The 24132-nt window shown below is 63.2% G+C and overlaps 1 protein-coding gene across 6 annotated transcripts in view; it reads right to left on the minus strand.

Annotated features, from left to right (window-relative positions):
• The window catches only part of LOC112662024 (maestro heat-like repeat family member 5), a 70364-nt gene that overhangs the window by 2111 nt on the left and 44121 nt on the right, over window positions 1-24132 (minus strand). For 5 of the 6 annotated variants that reach the window (XM_025450313.3, XM_049093146.1, XM_049093149.1 and 2 more), the window contains exons 19-26: window positions 23408-23562; window positions 15343-15502; window positions 13918-14294; window positions 7400-7537; window positions 6950-7064; window positions 6052-6195; window positions 1322-1498; window positions 564-719 (exon numbers count right to left, since the gene is read on the minus strand). In XM_025450313.3, the coding sequence (XP_025306098.3) occupies window positions 564-719; window positions 1322-1498; window positions 6052-6195; window positions 6950-7064; window positions 7400-7537; window positions 13918-14294; window positions 15343-15502; window positions 23408-23562 (1422 nt within the window). The remainder of the gene's footprint in view (window positions 1-563; window positions 720-1321; window positions 1499-6051; window positions 6196-6949; window positions 7065-7399; window positions 7538-13917; window positions 14295-15342; window positions 15503-23407; window positions 23563-24132) is intronic. The other variant, XM_049093147.1, reaches the window with a different exon arrangement.

Raw genomic sequence — 24132 nt, forward strand, 5'->3', positions numbered from 1 at the left:
TCACCCGCCGCCCCGGCTCTCTGGGCCGGACGCCTGTCCCCTCCCCAGACCACGAGCTTCGAGTGGGCTCTGAGGCCCGACGCCGGGCTCCCCAGCTGTACCCTCAGCCCACGGTCGGCCCGGGAAGTCCCCACTCCCGCCCCCACGGCGCAGCCCCAGCCTGGCCCCAAGGGAATCCTCCGGTTCCTTTTGGAACCGGCCGCTTGTTGCCTGTCTTCCCGGCGGCCAGGCTCCTGCGGGCCTCAGCACGGGGCGCGGCGGGTGCCCAGGAAAGCCTGATCCTTTCACCAAGTTTGGCAAAGGACCCGAAGCCCTGCCACATGTCACACGATGGGGACGCAGCCGCGAGCGGAGCAGGCCAGGTCCTGCCCACATGGATGGCACAGCCGCAGGTGTGCACACACGTGTGCCTGCGTGTGTGCGTGTGCCCAGGGTGGACCTCAGTCAGGGAGGCAGCTGTGCTCTCGGGGGCCCTGCTGCCACCTGCGGAGCCTCGGCCCCCACCCCGGCTACCCGTCAGTCCCCAGCCCCGCCGAGGGGAGAGCCCGTCAGCAGGCACTGACCGTGACGACACCCGGACAGTGGTCCTTCAGGTGCAGGAAGAGGGGCACCATGCTCTGGTGGACCTGGGTCCGCAGGCTGCTTAGCTCCTTGCCCGCCATCGCGGCCACCAGGTCCCCGAACAATGCCATGGCCGCCGCCCGGATGCCATCCCGCTCCTGCAAGTCCCGGGGGCTCGGAGTCACAGATGGACCTGCCTGGGGCCCCCATCTCCACTCAACTTGGGCTCCCCACCCACCTGTGGAGGGGAGGGTCTCCGTGCCCACAGCAGAACCCCTTGACCAGGCTCTGGTACCACCCCCTCCCCCGGGCAGGGCCGTGCCTCCCCCTCCAGGGTCCCAGGCCTCTGCAAGGACCTGAGCTCATCTTTGCTCCCTCACAATCTCATCCTGACCACCCACTAATGTGGCTGCGGGCGGGGCGGCCAATCCCTCTAGGTCCCCAGGGAAGGGAAACAGTCGCTGTGAGCTCTGGGGGGGGGGGGGGGCGTGGGGAAGGTGAGGACAGCAGGGCTGCAGGGGTGAAGGATGCTGTGGTCCAGCCCCGTGGAGAAGGGGCGGAGCGCCACCTGGCGGCCACTCGGCCCGGCTCGGCCCAGGAGTGCCCTGTGCACACCCAGGTGTCCCCACCGCCCACCCCTGGGGACCTCGTCTCCCCAGCCCAGGTGGAGGGCAGCCGGGTCCCCCTGCCTCTGAGGACCAGGGGGCAGCACAGGAGAGGCACAAGTAGGGAGACCCCGCCTCTGCCCGGGTGCACTCACGTCGTCGAAAAAGGAGCGGGCGTTGATGGCGACCCCCAGGCTTTGGGCGGCGGCGCTGTGCGCGCCCAGGCGGTGCAGCACGTCCGACACGGTGCCCATGACCTGCACGACCACCTGCTCGTTGTTCTGGAAGAAGCCGTCGAGGAAGGGCGGCAGCTGTCTGCGGAGCAGGCTTTCCTGGGGGCGACGGAGGGGACGGGGGGCTGAGGCCACGGGGACTGGCTGCGCCCACGTCCTGCCCCAGCCCTGCCCCCTGGACCTAGCTGCACCTAGCACGAGCGCAGACCCTCCCTTTGCGGCCCTTCCCAGCCCCTCTCCTGGCCCCGGGCACCCGCACGGTCCCCCGCGTGCCCGCCCGGCCCTGTCCGCCCAGCCTCGCAGGGATCCCACCCTGGCCCTGCACACGCAGCCGCCGTGCTCCTCCCTGGTCTGCGCGCTGCGAGCTGTGTGGTCGCGGACACGGCTTCCCGTCCTGGTTTCAGGGATGTTACCCCCTTGCTAGGTGGCCCCCACCTTCTCCTGTCCCCATGCTGGCCGGAGGGCCCCTCGCCCAGTCCTGGAGACCACCCTCCCCCTTCCTCTGCTGCGCCCTGCCTGCGCCCCCATTCCTGGGGAGGGGGCCTCCTGGTGGGTCAGCCGGGGCCTGGGGGCGGGACGAGATGAGGTCAGCCAGGTGTGCACATCTGGGGTCACGGGCTCCTCCCACTGCGGGGTCGGTGGGTGCACTAGAGGCGGCTCGGCACCTCCTGCACCACAGTGACCACTTCCCACTTTTGCACGACTGTCAAGACGACTGAGTCCATTTCCGGCCAATGCCGTCGCCCCTGCCATTCGCCCGGCGCTCCCGGAGCGTCTGGATGAATGGACACAACACGGCAGCCAATGGACGTTTCCCGCCATCGGGCCCCTTGTCAGTGACGGTGGAAGGCCAGGGCGATTTTTACAACGTTAAGACAAGTTTTAGGCCGCCTTGGTGGCTTCCTGAGCTCTGTCTGGTTTTACGGTATTAAATTTTCAGCCAGTGAGTCGTTTGACAGCAAGGCTTTCTGAGCACCTACTGGGCGCAGCGCGGGGGCTGGGATGGAACGAGCAGAATGGGGTTCTCGTGGCGGGGGGACCAGAAAACAAAGCACATGCCACCCAATGTGTGCCAGAGGTGGGGGGGGGCAAGCCGTGGGAGAGAAGATGGAGCAGGGCGGGGCGTGGAGCAGGGTTACTTTAAGTAAGTAGGGTCAGAAAAGGTGTCACCAAGAAGGTGACAATGGAGGAAATGCTTATGGTGGTGCTGGAAAAGCATTCAAGCAGAGGGAGCAGCATGTGCAAAGGCCCTGAGGCAGGAGTGTGCCTGCCCTGTTGGTGAGAGGAGGACAGATGGATTCAGATCGTCACAGGAGCCTGCTGGCTGCTGGGGGAGCCTCCGGGGCAGGAGAAGGGACGGCCATTGGGACCAGGCAGGGGGTGCAGTGTCTGGGGGTGGTGCTGGTGGCTTCAGGGAGGGCAGCAGGGCAGTGGCAGAACAGGTAGATTCTGGGTTTGCTTGGGGCTTTTTCCCACTGCCTGGATGGCCCCTAGGTCTGGGGTCCCCATCAGCGGAGATGAGGGTCACAGGAGGTACCCGTCTGGGGTGGGGTGAGTTGTGTGTTGTGCACACGCCGTGTTCGAGATGCGGGTGAGGGTCCGAGCAGAGTCACGGGCAGGGGGCGGGATTCGGATCTGGGGACAATTGGCCAGGAGGCGTACGGGAAGGCTGCAGAAGGGCAGCAGGGGCGTGGCAAGGAGGGGGTGGGGGCAGGGCCCAGGGCCACGCCAGGGACGGGAGGCTGAGGGGATGTAGGGGCAGCGTGGGGGGGAACCAAACGAGCGAGGCGTCCCGGGCCCAGGGGATGGAGGTCATGCAGCCCCGCGTGCGGATGGGCCGGCTGAGGGGCCCCACGGTGACCTCACGGGGTGGCAGTGGGGGGGCTGCTGCCTGCCGGGCTGCCCGCCTCCCCGGCTACACCTGTGCTGCTTTCAGGGGCGGGTGTCCTGCGGCGTGATGGCGATGGCGTCTTCACGCGGTGTCCGTCGGGCACCAAAGGCGTCTCGCCAGGAGGGCGCCTGCTGTGGGGGCCGCACAGGTGCCCCGACGGGGATCCCCCGCCTCGCCTCCCCACGCGGGCCGTCGGCCCAGAGCAGAAGTGAGCGAAGCCCTTGTAGGTGGTGCCCCCAGGGGTAGGGTGTGCCTGCTGACTGGAGTGGCCGCAGTGGTGGTGAGGGCAGCCCCCGGCCGCAGGGGCGCAGCGGGGCGGGGCCGCGGGGCCATCGGGAGGAGCCTGCGTCCCCGAGACCGCAGACCAGGACGGCCGCAGGGCTGGGGGGCTAGAGCCCCAGTCAGCTTGGCTCTTCTGTGTGGGCTTCACGTCGGGCCTCCTCGCACGCGGGCCACTACGCAGCTGGTGGGCTCTGTTTGATGGCAGAGGGGTGGCCGAGAAGGCGCGCACCGGCGGGTGGGAACAGGCTCTGGCGTGGGGGCCCTGACTGCTGACCCCCCTCAGCCCTGGGCCTGCCCCATCCCTGCCCAGGTCGGCTGGTCCTGGCCCCACCCCAGCAGGCCTCCTTGGCTGGCAGTGCTCTGGATCCGCACGTCCCCCAGCCCCGCTGTGGCCACCGGCCCACCCCCCACTGGGGAGCCATGCCCCTTCCCCGGCCCTGGCCGTCCGGGTGGCGGCCCTCCTGTCTGTCTTCTCCATTCCCCACAGGACCCCAGCCAGTGTGGCGCAGAGACACATGGAAGGTTCCTACTGATTGCCTGCAGGAACAGCTGGAGGAAGGTGTACGGATGATTCACCGACTGACCGACTAGTCCACTGACCGACTGAGTGAATGTCAGAGCGAATGTGAATAACTGAGTGAGTGTATAATATATAAAGAATGAGCAGAAAATAATGAAAGAATAAATCATAAATGAAGGACCCAAGGAACAAATGAGTGGGTGGATGGATGGGTGGATGGACAGATGGATGGGCAGATAGGTGGATAGATGGATGGATGGGTGAGTATACAGCTGGATGGACGAGTGGAAGGGTGGATAGGTAGATGAGATGGACAAACGGATGAGTGGATGGGTGGATGGATGGGTGGGTAGGTGGATGGGTGGGTGGGTAGGTGGATGGGTGGGTGGATGAATGGGTAGGTAGATGGACAGACAGATGGACGAATGGAGGGATGGATGGATAGGTATATGGATGGATGCAGGGTGGATGGGAGGGTGGATGGGTGGATGGATGGATGGATGGATGGATGGATGGATGAGTGGGGAGGTGGATGAAGAGGTGGGTGGATGGGTGGATAGGTAGATGGACACACAGATGGACAAATGGATGGGTGAGTAGGTGGCTGTCTGGCTGGGTGGCCGGCTGGCATGGGTAGATGGGTGGGTAGATGGGTGGGTGGACGAGTGGATGGACAGACCAGTGAAGAAGTGCTGTTGGCCCTTACTCAGTACCTACAACATGTCATGTGCAGGGCGCAGGGCTTTGCCAGCAGTGACCCTGAGGGAGATCTCCTCTTAACCACGTGGGGACGTGCGCGGTGAGCAGAATGGGACCCAGGTGGAGTGACAGGCGAGGCCGCAGAATGTCTTCAGAACCTGGCCCTCCTGTGGCGCCCCTGCCGTTGGACGCTTTCTCCCACAAGCCCTGAGAATCCTTATGTTCAGGAGTGGAGGTGGGGTCGGGGCCTCTTGTCTTCTTGGGTGTTCAAGCAGCCTCTGGGACAGATGGAGGAGGCGGGGGGCCGAGGGCTCCCAATGGAGGGGGGGGCCGCGGGATCCCGATAGAGGAGGCAGGGTGGGGGGGTTGAGGAACTCCCAATGGAGGAAAGGGGGTGGGGGGTCGACGGCTCCCGATGGAGGAGGCGGGGGGCCGAGGGCTCCCGATGTGGGGGGGTGTCGCCAAGGACTCCCGGTGCAGGGGGTGAGGGCTGCGCGCTCCGGATCAGGTGAGAAAGTATCTTTCTCTAACCTGACGTTTCTATCGCACGGTGGACGGCAGCCACTGGCCTGGCCGGTCCGCGAGCTGCGGAGGAAAGGCCGCAGCCCGCGACAGCAGACGGCTGGAGGTGCCCCCTGTGCCGCACACGCGTGGTCTCCGCCCCGCACGTGTGACCCCTCCCACGGTACAGAGACGGGCACTGAGTCAGGCCCAAGGCTGAAGAAACTTGCTAGTGCGGGGTGAGGCCGGGAGGGACCCGGGTGCTCCACCACTGGGGGTGCCCTCGGATCCCACAGCGGGGCGACGGCAGGCATGTCAGGGCTGAGCTGGGGGCCCCAGTGGGGTGGCCAGGTGCCCAGGGCAGTGTCGCGGGCCTTCTCTCCTGCCTGTTTGCTGATGCCCCCGGCTGTTCACCATGGGAGGGGGCTGCTACAGTGAAGCGGGGCGGGAAGGGGATGGGAGGATCCTCCCCTGAGATTCTCAGGGCAAGTTCCCCTCTGGCAGCTGTGGGTGCCGCCTGGTAGCCCCCCAGGCCCCTGGAGCCGGCAATAGTGCTCAGTGTCTCCTGGGTGTGGAGGAGACGACGTCGGGGGGATAGACACTCAGCCCCTCCCATGACCCTGCCGAGGGGCCATCACCAAGCCCATCTACCGATGAGGACACTGAGGCCCAGCGTCCAACCCAGGAGGCCCCTCCAGACCCCCGCACCCAGGCGCTCTGGAGGGCGTGTGCCAGTGGCGACGTCCCTCGGGCCCTTACCTTCTCTGGGTGGAAGAGGATGTTTCCCAGGCCCTGCAGGCTCAACACGCGGACCTCGGGGCTGGGGTCCCTGAGGCTTCGGGCCAGTACAATCAGGGCAGCCTGCCTGGGGAGTACCTCCAGCAGGGTGGGGCTGTAGAGGAACTGGGGCAGCCCCCAAGGGCAGGCGGGTCAGGCCTGGCACCTTCCTGTAGGGGCCTCCATGTGCGTCTGGGAGCAGGGCTCCAGGGCCAGGTCTGGCAGGGGCTTGGGGGCGGGGGGCGGGCAGGTGATCAGCACCCTCTGGGTGTCTAGGTTAGTGAGTATTTGAAACCCCCTCCAAGCTGGTTCAACTCTTCCATGTATAGCTGGGGAAGCCGAGGCCAGAGGGGGAAAGGGCCTGGCCCGATGTCACACAGCGAGGCTGGGGTCAGGGGACAGCACTAGCCTGGCTCAGGGGGCATCTGGGGACAGAGCCCTGTGGACAGTGGCTTAGATGTTCCTGCTGCTGGGGGGGTGGGGAGTGGCACGGGGCTCGATGTCTGTCATGGAGACGCCACACGGCCCCCACGCCTTGCCCCGAGCCCCGCCACAGCCCTGCACCTCTCTGGGTCTAACCGGTGCCCCCTTGGCCTCCTGGTCCCAGGGCGGACCTGAGCCCAGTTCTGCCGACTGACCAGCCCTGTAGGGGTCGGGCTGGGGAGGGCGAGGGGAGAGACAGGTTCACCCCGGCCACAGGCCGACGGGGGCCTGAGAAGTGGGGGGCCCCAGGAGCCCCAGACCGTGCACCGCCCTGGAGCCAGATGCGGGAAGGAGGGGGTGTGAGGTGGGCCTCGGTCCAGGCAAGGTCCTGGTGGGGGCACTGAGGCAGCTGGAGGCGGCGGCGGCTGTGTCGCAGGCCCCCCGCCCGGGCCCCTACCTCAGTGAGGATGAGGATGGCCACCTTCCGCTCCCGCGCCTCCTTGCTCTGCAGATTGGGCAGCAGCTGGCTGGTCACGGCCTTGATCTGCTTGCAGTGGTTCTGCACCATGGCCCTGGGGTGACGGGGAGGCCTAGCTGGGGCTGAGGGGCCAGAGGTGGGCGGGCACCCCTTCTTTGTCCCTCTGCCCCCCTGGCCGCCCTCAGGGTCCGGACCTGGGCTGGTGCACGGGAAGCAGAGCAGCAGGCCCCTGGGCGGCCTGGGCCGGGTGGACCCTGCAGGCTCCCGGTGGGCGAGCGCGTGACGGGCACAGGGGGCACCGCCCTCCATGCCTCACATGTGGAGGTCCCTGGGCTGTGCACCCAGGCAGGTCCTGGGGGGCACCGGGGTTGGTACGCCCAGCTTCCTGGACAGGTGGTGGCGTGGGTCAGGCCCCGGCCCCTTGCCTACCTGGCGAGGAGACTCACGCCCTGTGGGTAGGTGTCGATGGTGGAGAAGAGCTTCCAGCCGCCCTGCAGCTCCAGGTGAGCGAAGTCCTGCCAGTGGCCCGTGGTGGACAGCAGGCTTTTCAGTGCTTCTAGGGACGTGCTGCAGTGGGACGGGGGGGTCACTGACCAGCCCTGCCCCGGGGAGGGTGCCCACTGCCCCCTGCCCTGGAATCAGGGGGGTCACTGGCCAGCCCTGCCCTGGGGATGGTGCCCGCTGCCCTGGAATTGAGGGGTCACTGGCCAGCCCTGCCCCGGGGAGGGTGCCTGCTGCCCTGGAATCAGGGGGTCACTGGCCAGCCCTGCCCCGGGGAGGGTGCCCACTGCCCCGGGTGGAAGGGTACATTCTGGCTCTAGTCTTGGCTTGGCTTAGGGCCCCTGCAGCCCCGAGGCCTCCCTGGGGGTGAGGCCTGGCATGGGTGGGAGCTGTGCTGGGTGAGGGGACAGAGTCCATTCAGACCCCGGGCCTAGGCTCTAGGGTCTGTTGCTGGGGCAGGAGCCCGGGGGGCTGCCCCTTTAGAAGTGGGGGGCAGCTGTGGCAGCTGTGTGCATGGGAGTGTGAGGAGGGCTTGGAGCCCCTCAGGGGACACCCGGACGCGTCCGTGGCTGGCTTTCCAAGGCTGCGGCTCCGGGGCCAGGGCCGGGGCTGGAGGGAGCTTCGGAGGTCAGTGGGCACCCACAGCACAGGGTACGGAGGGTCCAGGCTGAGCCCTGGGGGGTGATGCCGTTAGACGTGGGGAGCGAGGAGGAGAGCTGGGGAGCACGGCGCCAGGAAGCCCGGAGGAGTGTCCGGTTGCCCCTCCGGACACTCCTCTGCCTTCAGGGGACACAGGTTCCACAGGGCACATGCACGTGAGCAAGAAAGGATGCCAGACATGGAGCCCGGCGCCATCGTGTGCTCGGCAGCTGCCAGGTGGGGCACGGGCCCGGACCCCGTCGCAGCCTGGCTTCCAGCCTGCCCCCAGGGCTGCCCCCCCGCACTGCAGGCCGGCCTTGGGGAGCGGGCCCTGGAAGAGCAGGGCGGCCCCGCACAGTGGCCTGTGTTCCCACCCCAGCCACCCTGTGCCCCGTCCCTTGAGGTCCGGCCCTGCGTCACCCGTCGAATCGCCCTGGGTGTGTGAGCAAAGCCCCCCGCGTGAGGCGTCAGCTTGGACCAAGCACGGTTCTGAGCCAAACCCAGTGTCAAGGGACGGAGTCCTACTCGGCCGGAGGCCCCGGCGGCATCAGCGCAAATGCCAGCTGGCTTGTCGTGTCACCCCCAGATGTGCCACACGGCCCCCACGCCTTGCCCCCCACGCCTGCTTGAAGAGCAGCAATCTCGGCCAGAGTGACGGCAGTTTCAGGAGAAGGGGACCTCAAGGCAGAGTAGCGCTTCGTCCCTTCTGGGGCGACTCTTGGAAGGTTCGGGTCCCCGGGGCACCTAGGGCGTCAGCGTGCGTGGGATCGGGGCTCCGGGGAGACGGTGTTCGGCTGACGTGGGCGTTCCCGGGGGATCAGCGGCCCCTGCAGGGCCCTGAAATCTGGAACCACCCGCAGCCCGGGACGCCCGGCTGTGCACAGGCCCACGTGTGGCCTGACACCACGCAGCCCCAGACCCCCCGGATGCAGACGCCCTCGAGTGTGAGCCCGGCCATGCAGGTTCCGAGGCCGTGACCCCTCAGCCTCACCTCAGCACGGCCTGTCTCCCCCTGCACGTCCCTCTGCTGCCTTTTTTTTTTTTTTTTAAAGATTTTGCCCACTTATTCACAGGAGACAGAGACATAGGCAGAGGGAGAAGCAGGCTTCCTCGATCCCAGGACCCCGGGGTCACGCCCCGAGCCCAAGGCAGACGCTCAGCCGCTGAGCCCCCGCGGGCCCCTGCTAACTTGGACTGTGGCAGCACGCACGCGGCGTCACGTTCCCCATCCTACCCATTCCCGCGTGTACAGTTCGGCAGAACCAAGTGCATCTCACGTCCGGCCCTGGAAGACTGTCCCGGTCAACACCACGCCCCTCCCCTGGCCCCTGGCGCCACCATCCGGCTCCGTCCGCGTGCGCGTGGTGGCCCAGGGTCCTCTGAGGAGCGGAGCCTTGTGCCGCGTGGGCTCCTGGGTCGGGCCGTTCTCGAGGGGCGCGCGCACGTGAGGACACGGCTCAGCCCTGTCGTGCCAGGGTCGGGAGGGCCTCTCGAGTCGCAGCATCGTGTGGATGGCCCACGTTTTCCTGATCCCTGCATCCGTGGACGGACACCGGGGTGGCTTCTGCATCCTGGCTCCCGGGAAGGGTGCTGCTGTGCGCACGGCGTGCACACCTGCCCCGAGGCTCCTGCCCGGAGGGGGCTGCTGCGTCCCACGGTGATCCTGTGTTTGACATGTTGAGGAGCTGTCGCTGCACCGTCCTTCACCCCCGCAGCGGGGGCTGTGTTGGGAGGTGGCCGTCCTCCCGCGTGCGAGGATCTCTCATGTCGCCAGTGTCCGCCGCCTTGGCTGCAGGTGTGGGTGAGTGGAGGTGAGCGGGGAGGTGCAGGTGCCTGGAGCCCGCCGTGGGCTCCGAGCTGGGCGTCCTGGGCAGCATTCGTCTGACCCTCCGATGCCTCGGCCGCCGTCCACTGCCGTCCCCAGTAACGCCAGGAGGAAATGAGGCCCCGGCTTCTCTTTTCGGCTAAGAGTCCAGATGCCCTTTCGGGAGTCTCCGGGTCACATGGGAGCCGCAGGAGGGCCGCCCTTGGTCTCCCCCACCGGGACACTGTACACTCTGGCCACCCTCCCCAGTGCCCATCAGACCCTGCCACTCGCTCTGCACAGAGCCCTCCGTGGCTCCCCAGTGTCCCGGTGTGCAGCTGACTTCGAGGCCTCCTTCCTCTCCCCTCCGTCCTGTCCCCTCCGCCAGTCAGGGAGCTCAGCCATCACTCAGGTCTCGGCTCCGAGCTGGGTCCTCGGGGACCGCATGACAGGTGGCACGCTCCGGGTCATCCTCTGTGGAGGCGGTGACTCTTCTCCCTTGGGGCCTTCTCCGCAGTGTCACCTGTCCATCTGTCCATCTGTCACTGGGCTGTCATTGACCCCATCTGCCTTTCTCCGGGGCTCTGAGCTCCCAGGCAGAGAGACCCATCTCTGGTGACCAGTGTGGTCTGGGACCTGGCGAGCGCCTGTGGAAGTGGAAGTGCCAACAGTGGAGCACACGGTGGCCCCTAGCAAATGCTGACGAAGATGACCGTCTGCCAGTCCTCCTGCTTCTCTTCCTCCATGAGCTGGAGGGAACATGGAGCGGGGCCAGGTGAGCCAGGAAAGGACACTAGGTCAGGGCGGGGCTGCGGGGGTCCCCAGGGTGGTAAGAGCGGACGGGCTGGGATAGTGCCACGTGAGCCCCTCCCTGCGGGTCCCGGGGCCCCTGAGACCACAACGTGCCAACGGGGCAGATGGACAACTGGGGCTGGGGTCGTGCAATCGAACCCTTCACCTTAACCGAGGCCCAGAGGAGTGTCGGCCCCTTGTCCAGGGCCCCTCATCGCGTTGTGTCCAGGACAGAGGCTGCCCAGTCCACCACCCCTCCCAGCTGTGTGGGCAGGGACCAGCCCATCACACAGAGTGCTCGTCGGGGAGGCTAGGACGAGGGCTTAGATCGCACACTCAGGCCCAGACAGCATAGCATTACTGATGGCTTCTTAGTTCCTCCTCAACTGCCAAAATCCAGGACTGTGAACCATGTTTTAAATTAAAAAAAAAAAAAAAAAACAAAAACTTTAAACTTAAAGCTTTACGTTAATTTTCATTTATTTACTTTTAAAGCTTTAAGTTTAAAAGACAAGTAATCAGAAGGAGATGAGAAGCAAAAAGGAAGCACCAGGCTCTGCTGGAAACTGACGTTCGAGGTGAGCTTCCTGGCAGCCAGGGCCAAAAGGACAATGTGTTGTTCGTACTTGTAAGTGGTTCAAGAGAATGTCTTTGAAATAAGGAGCAATCAGATGCTCCGTGAGAATGGAAGAGAGTCAACGCACGATGGAGACACGAAAGGACCCCCCCGGTGTGGGGCGGGGTGGACGTTGGCTGGAGGAGGACCCAGCTGAGAACTGACTGAAGCAGTTACAGTGTCTAAAGAAAGGGGCTTTGGTCGTCAGAGATGCAAAGGAAATGAAGGGTTGGCAGAGCTTTTGCAGCCCTGCCGGGGGGAGGCCGCCATGCCCACACCCCCACTTGCTGGTCCGAGAGGCCGGCCCAGCTCCGCAGGGTGCCAGGGACCTCAGCACCCTAGGAGTAGCCTGAGCCTGCCCCGAGGCCCACTGGGCTGCCACCCGGCGCCCTGCACCACCCCATGCGGCAGGGCACCTGCAAGCCAGGCGGCCTCTCAGCAGTGGGCGCCCAGATCCCCTCCTTGGCCGCGTCTCCCTCGATGGTATCCCAGCTGCCCGGCATCAGAGCCTGGACGGCAGCGACCCACCTGGGTGACAAGGCCCTCTGAGGCCCTGGGAGCGGCTGCTCACCCCCTGCCACCCCCGGCTGTCTACGGGCATCGCTGCTGGTCGGCCTGTCCTTCCTGTGGGCCCCTTTGGGTTCCTCTCCGGGTAAGGTGGGGGCCAGGAGCTCCACGCGCCCCTGTGGTCCAGGCGATCGGCTCAGGGGTGAGCATGTGATCTGAGACAGGCCAGTCAGAGCCAGTGGACTACCCCTGGGGCCACCCCCTCCTCCCTGGAGGGGACTCACGGGAGAGAGGCCAGGCAGCCGAGCTGGGGGCGGGAGGGGCGGCTGCTGCTTGAGCGGCTCCAGCCAGCCTGCCTGAGGGGGCTGCCCAGGAGCCCCGGGGGGCCGGTGGACAGCTTCGCTTCTGGGGGAGCCCCAGGGGGCCGGGGGTCACCCCCGCTCTCTGGGGGAGCTCCAGGGGGATGGGAGGACACCCCTGCTCTCTGGGGGAGCCCTTTCTGCAGGGTGCTGATAACAGTTGCTAGGTGGTGCTGGCCTTTGGAGGGGAACAGCAGAATGGGAGCAGGACCCCTATTTTAGAGAAGGTGTTTGGAGAGACTCGCAGTAGGTGAGGAAACCGGGGAAGAGCATTCCAGGAAGAGGGAGCAGGAAGTACAAAGGCCCTGAGGCAGGAGCAGACAGTGTGGGTGAGGGGTGTGTGGCAGGAAATGAGGTCCTGGGGGCAATGGGGAGCCAGAGGGAGAGGGGTCTCTGGGCCACTGAAAGGATCTGGCTCTTTCTGAATTAAGTGGGGAGGGGCAGGGGGGCTTGAGGCTGTGGACATGTTTTGAAGAGGGGAGCTGGGCTGCAGGGGGAGGGTGGGTGAGCAGGGTGGGGTGAGGGGGGCAGGGGCAGGAGAGCAGGGGGCTGGCCTGAGCGGGCAGGGGGCAGGGGGCAGAGCAGGAGAGCCGGGGCTGGCTGGGCCGGTGGAGCTGCCTCCCTGCTCCCTCCTCACTGTCGCCGTCCCACGTACGTTTCTGGGAGGAGAACATTTTATTAGCTTATTAGGGAAGATTCATGCATTTTGCATGGTTGATCTGAATAAAAAAGGAACTTCAGCGCACATTCGAATTCAGGAGCAATATGAGAAGAGGTGACATTTTTTCCAGGGACGTGCTCGGGGAGAGCTGTTCAAAGTGACAAACTGCACGAAGCACATCATAATACAAACAAGTGAACAGTCGCCCCGCGGCTTTCAAAGAGCAGCTTGTTGGCTTTCCCAGGACGTGCCCGGCGGCGGGAGGGCCAGGCAGGCCGCCTCGGGGCCGAGGGCAGGGGCGGCGCGTGGACGCTCCTCCGTGGTCCCGGCCGTGCTGTGCAGGGGCGCGGGGTGCGAGCGTACCGGGTCGGGCAGTGGCCAGGGGCCTGGGGGCCTCCGTGGGGCTGTTCCCAGCTCGAGCCCAGCCGCGGGCATGCTGCGTGTCCCGGGGAACCCTCTGACCCTGAGCCTTGGTGTCCTTAGGCATACGGTGGGCAAGACAACGTCCCTCTCACAGAATTCCTGCAAGGACCACAGTCGGGAGGACGTGGTGCTGGTGTGGGCGGGTGGCAGTGCTGTCCTGTGAGGTCCCCACATGCCAGCAGGCTCTGGGTATCTGTGCTGCCAAGCGGCTGGGGTAGCCCGGAAACAGCCCTGTGCCTGCCCTGTCCCCTCCGTGCTGCCTGCTGCACCGGCCACGGTGGTGTTCGGGGCTGAACCGTGTCCCCGAAAACTATACCCGAGTCCTAACGCCCAACATGTGGACCTTATTTGGAAACGGTCTTTGCGGCTGGACTGGAGTTAGGATGAGGCCAGTAGGGGGGCCCTAGTCCAGCATGACCCGAGTCCTTGGAGGAAAGGGAAACCGGGACAGAGACACGCAGGGGAGCTCACCAGGGGAGGAGGGGGGGGGGGAGGGGGGAGCTCGTCTGCAGGCCAGGGAGCACGGAGACCATCGGGTGTGCCAGGAGGGGAGGAGGCTGGGGGTCCTCCCGCGTAGGCTCCAGAGGGAGCGTGGCCCGCCTCCCTGAGCCACCTGCCCCTGCCGCGGAGCACCCCTGGCCTTACCTGTGCGGGCTGGGCATGGCCTCTGGGGCCTCGTGGCCGGGCTGCGGCTCCGGGGCTGAGCGCGGCTCCTGGGGCAGGTGCGGCTCCTGGGGCAGATGGGGCTCCTGGGGCAGGTGCAGTTCCTGGGGCAGGTGTGGCTCCCGGGGCAGGTGCGGTTCCTGGAGCAGGTGCGGCTCCTGGGGCAGGTGTGGCTCCCGGGGCAGGTGTGGCTCCTGGGGCAGGAGCGGTTCCTGGGGCAGGTGCGGCTCCTGGGGCAGGTGCAGCTCCAGGGTGTAGTGCAGCTGGGCGAGCAGGGCCAGGAGGAGCTGCGGGAAGGCCTCCTGCACGGCCTTCTTGAACTCCCGCGCAAACTGCAGCTCATGCAGCATGTTCATGGCCTGTGGGGGGCAGGGGCACGGCTGACCTGTCTGTCCTTCCCGCCCCAGCCTTCAGGACCGCGGCCCTATCTCTGGGTGTCCCTCCGGCCCCCTCCCTGTGCCCTCCGACCCGGCACGTCCCGGACACCTCCCCCGCAACCCCCTCCCAGGCTGCCACCCCTGCGTCCCGCCCCTGCTCTGCGGCCCTGGAGGATTGGCCGGGTGGGCCTCTACCCCTGTTGGCACAGCCGGGGGACAAGTGGCCCTGGAAGGCAGAGCTACCGGACAGCGGCCCCGAGGCACCCTGTGCCCCTCGGAGCATTCGGTACAGAATGTTCTTGGGGTGTGGCGGCACACAGTGGAGGCCCCCCTGCTGACCCCATGCTGCTGTATGGTTTCTGAGAGGAAGGGCCCGCATCAGCCCGGGGCTGGGGGTGTCCGGGAGGAGCGGGAGCCGGACACACAGAGGGCACTTGGCCTCTGCATCCATGTTCTGCCATCACACACCTGTGTTCAGGCCGCAGGTGTCTGAGGGGCCCCGGATGGGGAGGGGCCGTGGGGAGCTCTGGGCTGCTGTGTGTTGGGGGGCTTTTGGGGTGGGGGGTGTCTCAGCCTGGAAAAACACGGGGTCGGGCCACTGCAGCTGCCTCGTCACAGTCCACCAAGGGCAGGTGTGGCCGGCTCGGGAAGTGAGCCCCCTGTTCCCGCGGCCCCGTGAGGAGGGAAGCTGGCTTGGAGGGCTTCTCTGGGAGCACGGGGGCTGCAGGAGGCAGCGTCTCAGATGCCTCCCAGATCTACAACCCCAGACCCCAAATGTGGACGGAGGGCCCCACCGTTGTCCCCACAGCCGTCCTCTGCCTGAACCTGCCTCCCGAAGGCCCTGTGCTCCGAGGCCACCCATGGGGAGTCCTGCCTCCTGGGTGCGCGCAGGACAGGGTGGCTTCCACGGCCCGGCCCTGGGGCCGCCCCTCCCTGGGGACAGCGGTGGCCAGAAGGGCCGTGCACATGTGAAGCCAGCCCCCACTCGGTGGCAGCGGGGGCGGCGTCGGGGGTAGTGGCAGAGACTCACAGCGAGCGAGCGTGGGCAGGGCTTGTCCTTGGGCTGGGGGCTGCCGTCTCGGGGCCCGGGGGGCAGGGCCCGCTCTTGCAGCCAGGCCAGCAGCACAGCCAGTACCTGGCGGCTCACGGGCTGCTCGGCCCCCAGGGCCCTCCACAAGCAGAAGGCGTGGCTGTGGGCAAAGAGGAGTCGTGAGGGGGCCGCAAGGGCCTGGGGAGGGGGGATGGGTCCTGCGTGGGACCCTGGCCTGTGGGTGAGGGTGGGTGGCGGGGACCCGGGGGACACCAGTAGACGGTGGGCCAGCCGCCCTGCTCCGTGCTCCGGGGGCCCCTGCTTCCAGGGTCCGTCCTGCAGGCTCCCTGTACCCCAGCGACAGACCCTGACTCCATCACCCAGTGGCTCCAAGGTTCTTACAGGACAAGTCCAGCTGAGCCCTGCCCTCTGCCCTCTGCCCTCCCGTCCTGCCTCGGGCCTCCACGGGGCCGTCGCCCCTGTGCTTAGAGCACCCCTCCACACCTGGCCTGTGCCCGCTCCGCACACCTGCCCAGAGGCCCGCCCTGGCCGCCTCCTCCTAGCCTGGGTTTGCTGGGGTCCAGCTCCCTGGTCTACCCGGGTCGGGGCGGTGGGTGGCGTCCACCTGTATGCGCTGAGCTTCACAGTCTCCTCGTGCTCCTTTTGCAGGTGGAGAAACTGAGGAATGATCGGGCCCTCCCCTGACCGATGAGCGGGGGCTGGAGGCCAGGTGTGGTCTGGGTGAGTTCTGGGGCCTTCCCACCTGGTCCACAGGCATGGGCCTGGGGGTCCTGGGGGCTCCCGAGGTGTCAGTGACCCTGACGGCCCTGTTTCCTGTGCTAGGTGGTTGTCGGGCCCCAGTGCTGGGTGCAAGGGGCTGGAGGGCAGGGGTGCCCCTGGAGGGGCGGGGGGGCCACAGTGGGGACCTGGATAAGCCCCCACCCCCGCTCCAGCAAGGACCCTGGGCCGGGTGGGCACGACAGCTCCAAGGACTCTGACATTGTTGTCACAAGGACCCGGGCACCAGTCCGTGCTCTGTGGGACTCTGGGGGCGTCTCTGGGATGGGGCCCGCCTCGGGAGGCTTAGGTGACCTGCTTCTGCAGGAGCAGGGGCGCCCAGCGTGCACCGTCACATGCGGGCAGTGAGCTTGGGGACAGAGCAGTGACAGGACCGGTAAAGTCCTTGCCTGCGTGGGAGTGACCTCATACGGCCCCACAGCCAGCAAACAGGGTGCGTCAGACTAAGTGCATCGGGTGGAGGAGGGGTGGGGCGGGAGGGGGACAGCAGGAAGGCGCATCTGGCTGTGGTCAGGTTTTCGGGGACGGCTGGGAGGCCTGTACCCAGAAGGGATGGCAGCCAAGACCCGAGGGCGTGAGGGGGAGCCACGCTGCCCTGGGGCTGGGGGGAACCTCTGGCCCCAGCACAGAGCTGATCTTGGTGCGCCTGGGCCCGGCAGGGCGGCAGCCTGGTCGGGGTGGAGAGACTGGATCTGGGAGAGGAGGACCATGAGATGGCGGGGCCAGGTGCTGACCTTGACACCACTGGGAAGGTGTTGCCTGGACTTTGAATGGGGGCCTCCGAGGGTCCACAGCAGAGGAGGGATGTGGTCCGACTGATTTCTAAAGCCTCCACACCGCTGCTAGGAGGGATGGGGGCGCCTGGAAACAGCCAGGGACTCCATGTGTGCTGGCCATGTCCCGACTTGGGGGAGTGCAGGGCTGGAGGGGATGGGGCGGGGGTGGCCAGATGAGGTACAGGATTCCTGGAGGAGGGGCCTGGGTGTGGACAGGGGAATCAAGGTGGCCCCTAGGGCTTTGGCTTGAGAAGCTGGGCTGATGGCATCACCGCGGGGAAGCCCACCAAGAGGACAGTTTCAGGGGAAGGCCAGCGGGGGTGGGGTGTCCAGGGGGTTCCAGTGTGGGATGCCTCCCAGATGTCCAGGTGCGGTTGTCAGGCGGGGCTGAGCATTCAGGAGGCGTCTGCTTGGGGACACTTAAAGCCCCAAGGAATGGAAGCGGCCACCAGGGGGGTGGGTGTAGCTGAAGGGAGCTCTGGGGACCAAGCCCCGTGGCCCTGTGCTGAGAGATGTGGAGACAGGAGGGACCAGCGAGGAGGCCGAGCTGGACTGGCCAGGTGGTGGGAGGAGAGCCGGGCGGGCGTGGGCTTCTGGGAGCCAAGTCAAGAAGGTGTTCCCGGGGGAGACAGCGGTTGCCACGAAAAGACAGAGGAACCCGAAACGTGTATCGCTGAGGACTAGAAGCCAGCCCGAAAGCCTACACGCTGCACGGCTCCAAGTTCATGACCTTCTGGAAACGGCAAAACCACGGAGACGGTAAAAGGCTGCCAGGGGTTGGGGGGACGGAAGGTTTTTCCGGCAGCGACGCTACCCTGCAGGACACGCGATGGTGGCCCCACGTCACTGCACATTGTCGAGGCCCACGGGACGAACAGCGCCAGGAGCGAGCCCTGCTGGGTGTGGGGCCGCAGTTAACGACGATGCACCAGTATGGGCCCGCCGCCCCACGCAGGGTGTGAGCAGAGGAGGAAAGCGGCCGGGACGGGGCATGCTCTGCCTAAGTCCTCTACAAATATCAAACTGCTCCAAAAGCAAAGACTTATTAATTTAAACATCAACAACAATGAAAAAGGGCTGGGAAGAGCCACGTGACGCAGTCCCAAGGAAGTGAAGCTGGTGCTGCTGGATTTGTACTACGACAGACGACCTGCATCTAAAAATTTGTGTTAACATCAGGAAGTCAGGAAACAAGTCTCCAAAGACTACAGGCACCACCACCACACTCTTCAGTGAAATTGCAAAAACTACAAGAACATGTTTTTAGGAATACGTTTAGCCACAATGAAGTGAAAAAGAAGGGAAAGGAATGACGAGCGTTGGGTGGGTGGGTGGGTGGGGGTGGGCTGGGGGCCGGGGACTGGTGGTCCTCCCCGCTGTCCCTGTCCTTCGCTGGAGGTCATGACCTGGATCCCAGCCTTCGTGCAGGTGTCGGCCTCACCGGCGTGCATTCGATCACTGGAATGAATGAGTGCCGTAAGAGCCAAACTAAGGCAGGACACGCATGCAGTGATGATGGACAGCCAAGGCTCATGCCCACGCCGCTGGCGTGCAGCTGAGTTGTCATCAAAAGGTAAAAGAGAAACACAGGGAAAAAAGAAAGAAAACTTGGCAAGCCGAGCATAAGGTCACGTAGGAATGTGAAATGCCACACTCGGAGGGCAGCCGAGGCAGCGTCGGGGAAGGAGGAGCGGGAAAGCCCTTCTGTATCTGGTGCGGAGAAGCTGTAGGATGTCATAGGAATTGGGACCTTGGGTGTGAGCATGGGGACAGGCTAGCGACAGACTGCGGCCTGCGGGTGCTCGGCTGGGAGGGAGGGAGCATCCGGGCTGCAGGCCTGTCACTGAGCGATGCTGGCGGTTCCACAGAACTGCAGCCCGACCTCACGTCCGCAGCCACCTCCCTTATGGGTCGGCTGGAGACCTGTGTTTGAAAGGCAATCACCAGAACTTTTTTCGTGTAAGATCGTGGATGCGAGTGATTGAACCTGAAACTCCTTTTTATCAAAAAGCACATCCGGGGAGTGAAAAGACAAGCTGCAGAGTGCGAGGAGATGCTTTTAACACAATCGACAGAGGCCTTGAATCCAGATCACATAAAGGATTCCCGGGAATTGATAAGAAAAAGAGGGGACGACCCAATAGGAGGACGGGTCGGATGCTCCAACAGATCACCAAAGGAGATACTCAGATGGCCAAAAAAAAAAAAAAAAAAAAAAAAAAAGCAGATAAAAAGATGTTCAGCTTCGTTATTTAATTAGGAACTTGCAGATGAATGTCACTGTGCGATTCATACCACCGGGTTGCTAATGTTTTGATGAGTTGCTAGGAAGTTGGGGCTAAGGGTGCATGAAGATGTGAAGCAACAAGAATGTCCCCCCCAAAATCCCTGGCAGAGTGTGAGGTGGCAGGAACATTCTGGAAAACGATTTGATGTGCCTGTTGAATTTGGGTACATGCAGGGCTTTGTGGTGCAGACGTTTGCGTCCTAGACACACATACACACGCGCGCGCACACGCATGCTGGAGACGGAGTGCTGATGTGCATCGGGATGCGCAGGAGCAAGTGGGTGCGGTCCTTAGCCACATACCCAAGCAGGGGACAACCCAAGTGTCCGTCTGCGGCAGAAAGGGTAACCGGCATTCACGATATACCAAACAGCAACAAAAACAAATGAACTCCGACTCTGTGTAACATATCGGAATGAATCGTAAACGTGTTGTCGAGGGGAAAAGCCACATACCCAAATTATATTGGAAGGCTACGTACTACACAATTTTGTTCACAGTGTCAGGACACGCCACATTGTTTCCAGTGTTTCTAAAAAAGAAAAATTCTTCCAGGTGGGGATCTACGTCCATCACAGAGGTGGGCCCCCAAGGGCTGCATGTCCAGCGTAAGGATGATGGAAACCAACCCAACTGTCTGCAGAAGGAAACAGCCAGGAAGCCCGCCGGCCTCACTGGGAGAGTCCGAATCACAAAACCTGTTCCGGGGTCTGAATTCACACCAGCAGTGAGGCTCAAAGAAAGCCTCAGGCATAGACTTTTAAATCTGAAGTGGTTCCAGGCTGACAGCGTCCCCGGGTAACTGTGAGTCCAGGTGTCGGGCACACTCGACGACGACGTAAGATGCATTCCCATCTTATCGATGTTCAAATGTGAAAAATGTGCTTCTTAGAAGGGAGGAAATAGGGTATAAATTGCAACGTGGACCGAGGTGAACCACAGCCTCCTGGGCAGCTGGAGACAACTGTGGCCTCCAGGGTCCCCACCCCTGAAAGACAACGTGGAGCAAGAGGGAGGAGAAGTAAAACTGCATGGAAACTGTGAGGATGCCCAAACTCAACATTACTGAGAGCAAACAAGATAAAAGTCCCAGAGTCGAGCCCACTCACCTCCAGGATGGTGAAATCCATCCCCAGCTTGAAAAGAGAGAAGAGCATGACCACGGGGAAAGGGATTGGGCAGCCTCCAAGATGCACAGCTCTGGGAGAGAAATAGGGGAAAAAGAACCAGGTGCCTTTGGAGATTGGGTGGTGAAAGGGACCATGCAAGAGAAGGAAAATGTAAAACTCTATGGGAGAAAAGAGAACTAAAAACAAAACAAAACAAAACAAAACAAAAAAACCCACAAAAAACCCAACCCCAAAACAACCCCCAAACAGGAGGACGTATGAACCTTTCACTTGCTGCCTAGACAAAGAATCAACTGAATTCTCTGGACTCTGCTCTCCTAACAGAAGAGGGTGCCATTGAACGTGAAATCCTATAAAACACTCCAACAGCGTTTTATAGGAACAGGAACAAAATGAACAGATACACCGAGTTATTGCAAAACAACAACAACCCAGAAAAAAAATATAATCAGTGTATGACAAAAGAGGAATAGCTCCCGTCCAAAGCAGCCACGGTGCAGACAACGCCGTGAGGCTAATACCCCGGATGGTGCTCCTTCTGCTACAGCAGCACGAGAAACAGGCAGACCCACCGTGAATTATAACTTCAAAAAAAAAAAAAAAAAAAAAAAAGGAAAAAAAAAAAACCCCAACAAACCTCAGCAAAGAAAGGAAAAGAGGGTTTGAGTGAGTTCAGGAAAGAGGCAGAAAAAAGGACAAAATTATCTCAGAAGTGGAAAAAAATGCAAGATGCCCAAGAGGGACAGGACGTTCGCTAAGGGGCGTTGGGGCAAAAGCAGAAAGACGACTGTGAAAACTGGGAAAAGGACCAGAGGGAAAGTGTTGGAGATTGGGGAAGGGCGGGAACAGGGTGGCAGGGCCAGTGCCACGGGGGAACAGACGTGCTGTTTAAAACTATCACCTAGAGAACTTTCCAGAAGCAATAAGAACGCAAGCCCTAAATCTACATATTCTAAGGACCTGCCGGGTCCCTGGGAGGATGAACACAGAATGATCAACTCTGACATATTTCTTAATAAAACTGTTCCATTTCCAAGGTAAGCAAACACCCTCCAAGGTGTCCAGGTGGAAAGACCTCTTACAAAGGCAACCAACTAGACAGAGGCAAAAACAAACAAACAAACAAACAAACAAACATCATCATCTGTAGACTTTTCAATACAAAGCAAGGTGACAATTGAGCAGCACTTGAAAAATACTCCATAAAAGAAAGTGCGAACCAAGGATTTTATGTCCAGCCAGGCTGTCCTTCAGGCACAGGGGAGCCGCTCGGGAGCAGCGTCTGTCGGAGGCAAGTCTGGGTCCGGGGGCGAGAGGACCAGAGCCTCCAGCGGAGGATGGAGGGCGCTTGTGGGGACCCAGGAGCAACGATGTGGGGCCCTGAGCAGGTGAGCAGAGGGCAGACTTCCACCTCCTGAATATGCGCAGCTGAAAATGCAGGAGGAGCAGGGGGCAGGTGGTGATGTGCAGGTGCAGGCCCGGTAGGGGTGCCGGAAAAGACCCCATGGATCTGGGACACCCGGGTGGCTCAGCGGTTGAGGTCTGCCTTCAGCCCAGGGCATGATCCTGGAGACCCGGGATCGAGTCCCGCATCAGGCTCCCTGCAGGGAGCCTGCTTCTTCCTCTGCCTGTGTCTCTGCCTCTCTGTGTGTCTCATGAATAAATAAATAAAATCTTAAAAAAAAAAAAAAAAAGCAATGGACCAGACAGTGAAAGCTCAAACAAGAACACAAGGGTTGAGGGCATCAAGGTGGATCGGGACACCTACTGCAAAAATACACCTCTTCTTTAATTAAAAAAAAAAAAAAAGGATCAAAGAATACACAGCCTGTAGAAAAAGAAAATAAGGTAACAGACAAAGCCAGGTGCACACGGCTACGGGACATGATGCCGGAGCGGAGAGTCCACAAACCGGTCGTGTCCACGAACGTGAAAGGAAGGATTTCACTCACTTATTGAGAGAAACGGACTTGCAGTTTGGATCACAGATCAGAGCCAGGGTCTACGCCGCGTGTAAGACAGGGAGCACATACCGGGCACGACGGGAGAAGGTGGACACAAGGCGCTCCTGTCATCCTGAGAACAAAGTGGAACCCAAGCCCCTGCAGCATTAAATGTGACCGGGCCGGGCACCACTTCACGCTGAAGTCACGCTTGCTAAGGGAGGTACATGTATGCAGACCCCTGTGCAGCGTAAAAACCGCAGGACATGGGAGGGGCCGTGGGGAGAAACGCACTGGTAACGGCTCTGATGTGTTCTAGGATGACACAGATCGGGGTGGACGGTCGTCCAGGGAATCTGTGATCTACACCAGACTCCCACCTGACGCAGAGAGAACGACGCCCTCTTCCCAACGGCAAGGGACGCTGAGAAGGTGGGTGGTGGACTGGAGGCCGTGCAGGGCAGAGGAGATCTAGGCATGGAGAAGTCGGGGTGAGGGAAACCCCAAGATCCAGACGGGGGGGTGGTGGGGAGTGAGACGGTGTCTGACCGGGAGCGACACCTTCAAGGACCCAGGGATGATGCAATGCAGGTGCCTGATGGATGCATAGCTGGGGGGCTAGACTGAGCACCTACCTGGGCTTCAGAGCTGGGATTTTGGGGAGGAAGAGGACCCTGGCCCACCTCCAGACTTGGGGGTCTGAGGAATTCACGAGAAAGCCAGCTCCCCCCCGCCCCCTGCGCCATGAGAGTTACAGGGTGGCCACGGCGGGGGGGGGGGGGGGGGGGGCGGGGAGGAAAGGGAGGTCCTTGGAGGATCAGGAAGGATGGTGAGACTTTGGTGGTGGCTGGGGTCTTGCTTGGCGCACACCTCGGGGCCTGGCACCCTCCCCCTGAGGCTACAGGTGAGTGATTGAGGTTGTGGCGGCGGCGGGAAGTTCTGTGGGCGACACCTGTAGGATGGGTGACATCCGCAGGATGGATGGTGAGCGGTGCCTCCCCGGAGCCTGCCTCGGGAGCTGGGCGGTAAATGAACGGGTACGTGGGCTCCCTCCCTGCCCCCAGAGCCCTGGGGGTCCCTGTGAGGGGGCAGGCAGGAGGGCAGAGCTGAGGGCAGCGGGGGGCTGGCACCTGTCCAGGGGTACGGAGAAGTCCAGGAAGGTGGCCACCAGCTCGGGGGTGTGGTTCTGGGCCAGCAGGGTGATGGCGTGCAGAGCCTTTTCCTTGGCTTGGGGGATGCAGACAGAGCAGAGCTGCAAGTGGATGGCCCGGCCCAGGTTGGCAACCTTACGGGGAGGCGGGGTAGAGGGGAGAGGGCTGGTCTGAGGGGGAGGCCAGGCGCCGGCAGGGACGTCTGAGGGCGGCACTTCCCTGCCCCACTGCCTGGCCAGGAGGGGGGTCCCAGGCCGAGGGGAGCGAGGCCCCACCCCCGAGGCACAGTGTGAGAGGCGCTCCCACTCTGTCCCAACACGGCCCAGTCCCTGGAAGGCACAGACACACCAGCTGCACATCTTCCGAGCACAGTGCGTGCTGGCCTGGCCCCCCGGGACCACCTCTGGTCCCTCTTGCTCACCCACCTGGGTCCAGTGTTGCCTACCAGGGGGGCTTCCTCATCTGCAGGACTTGGCATGGATCATCCTGTTTCTGGGGAGGGGCCCGCACCCCACTGGGGGCACATCGTTGCCTTTGCGTTACCTACGCTGTCCAGTCCTTATCTGTGTCTATCCCCTCCGTGAGACTGAGAACTTCCAGAAGGGTCTGTGCCTTCTCCTCCCCCATGTCCCACACCAGAGCCTGGAACGGCTGTTCCATCCGTGCACGCGTGCCCCATGGCCCTGCAAACACCACTCGGGGCC

Source organism: Canis lupus, chromosome 13 (assembly GCF_003254725.2).
Source record: "Canis lupus dingo isolate Sandy chromosome 13, ASM325472v2, whole genome shotgun sequence".
Taxonomy (NCBI): domain Eukaryota; kingdom Metazoa; phylum Chordata; class Mammalia; order Carnivora; family Canidae; genus Canis; species Canis lupus.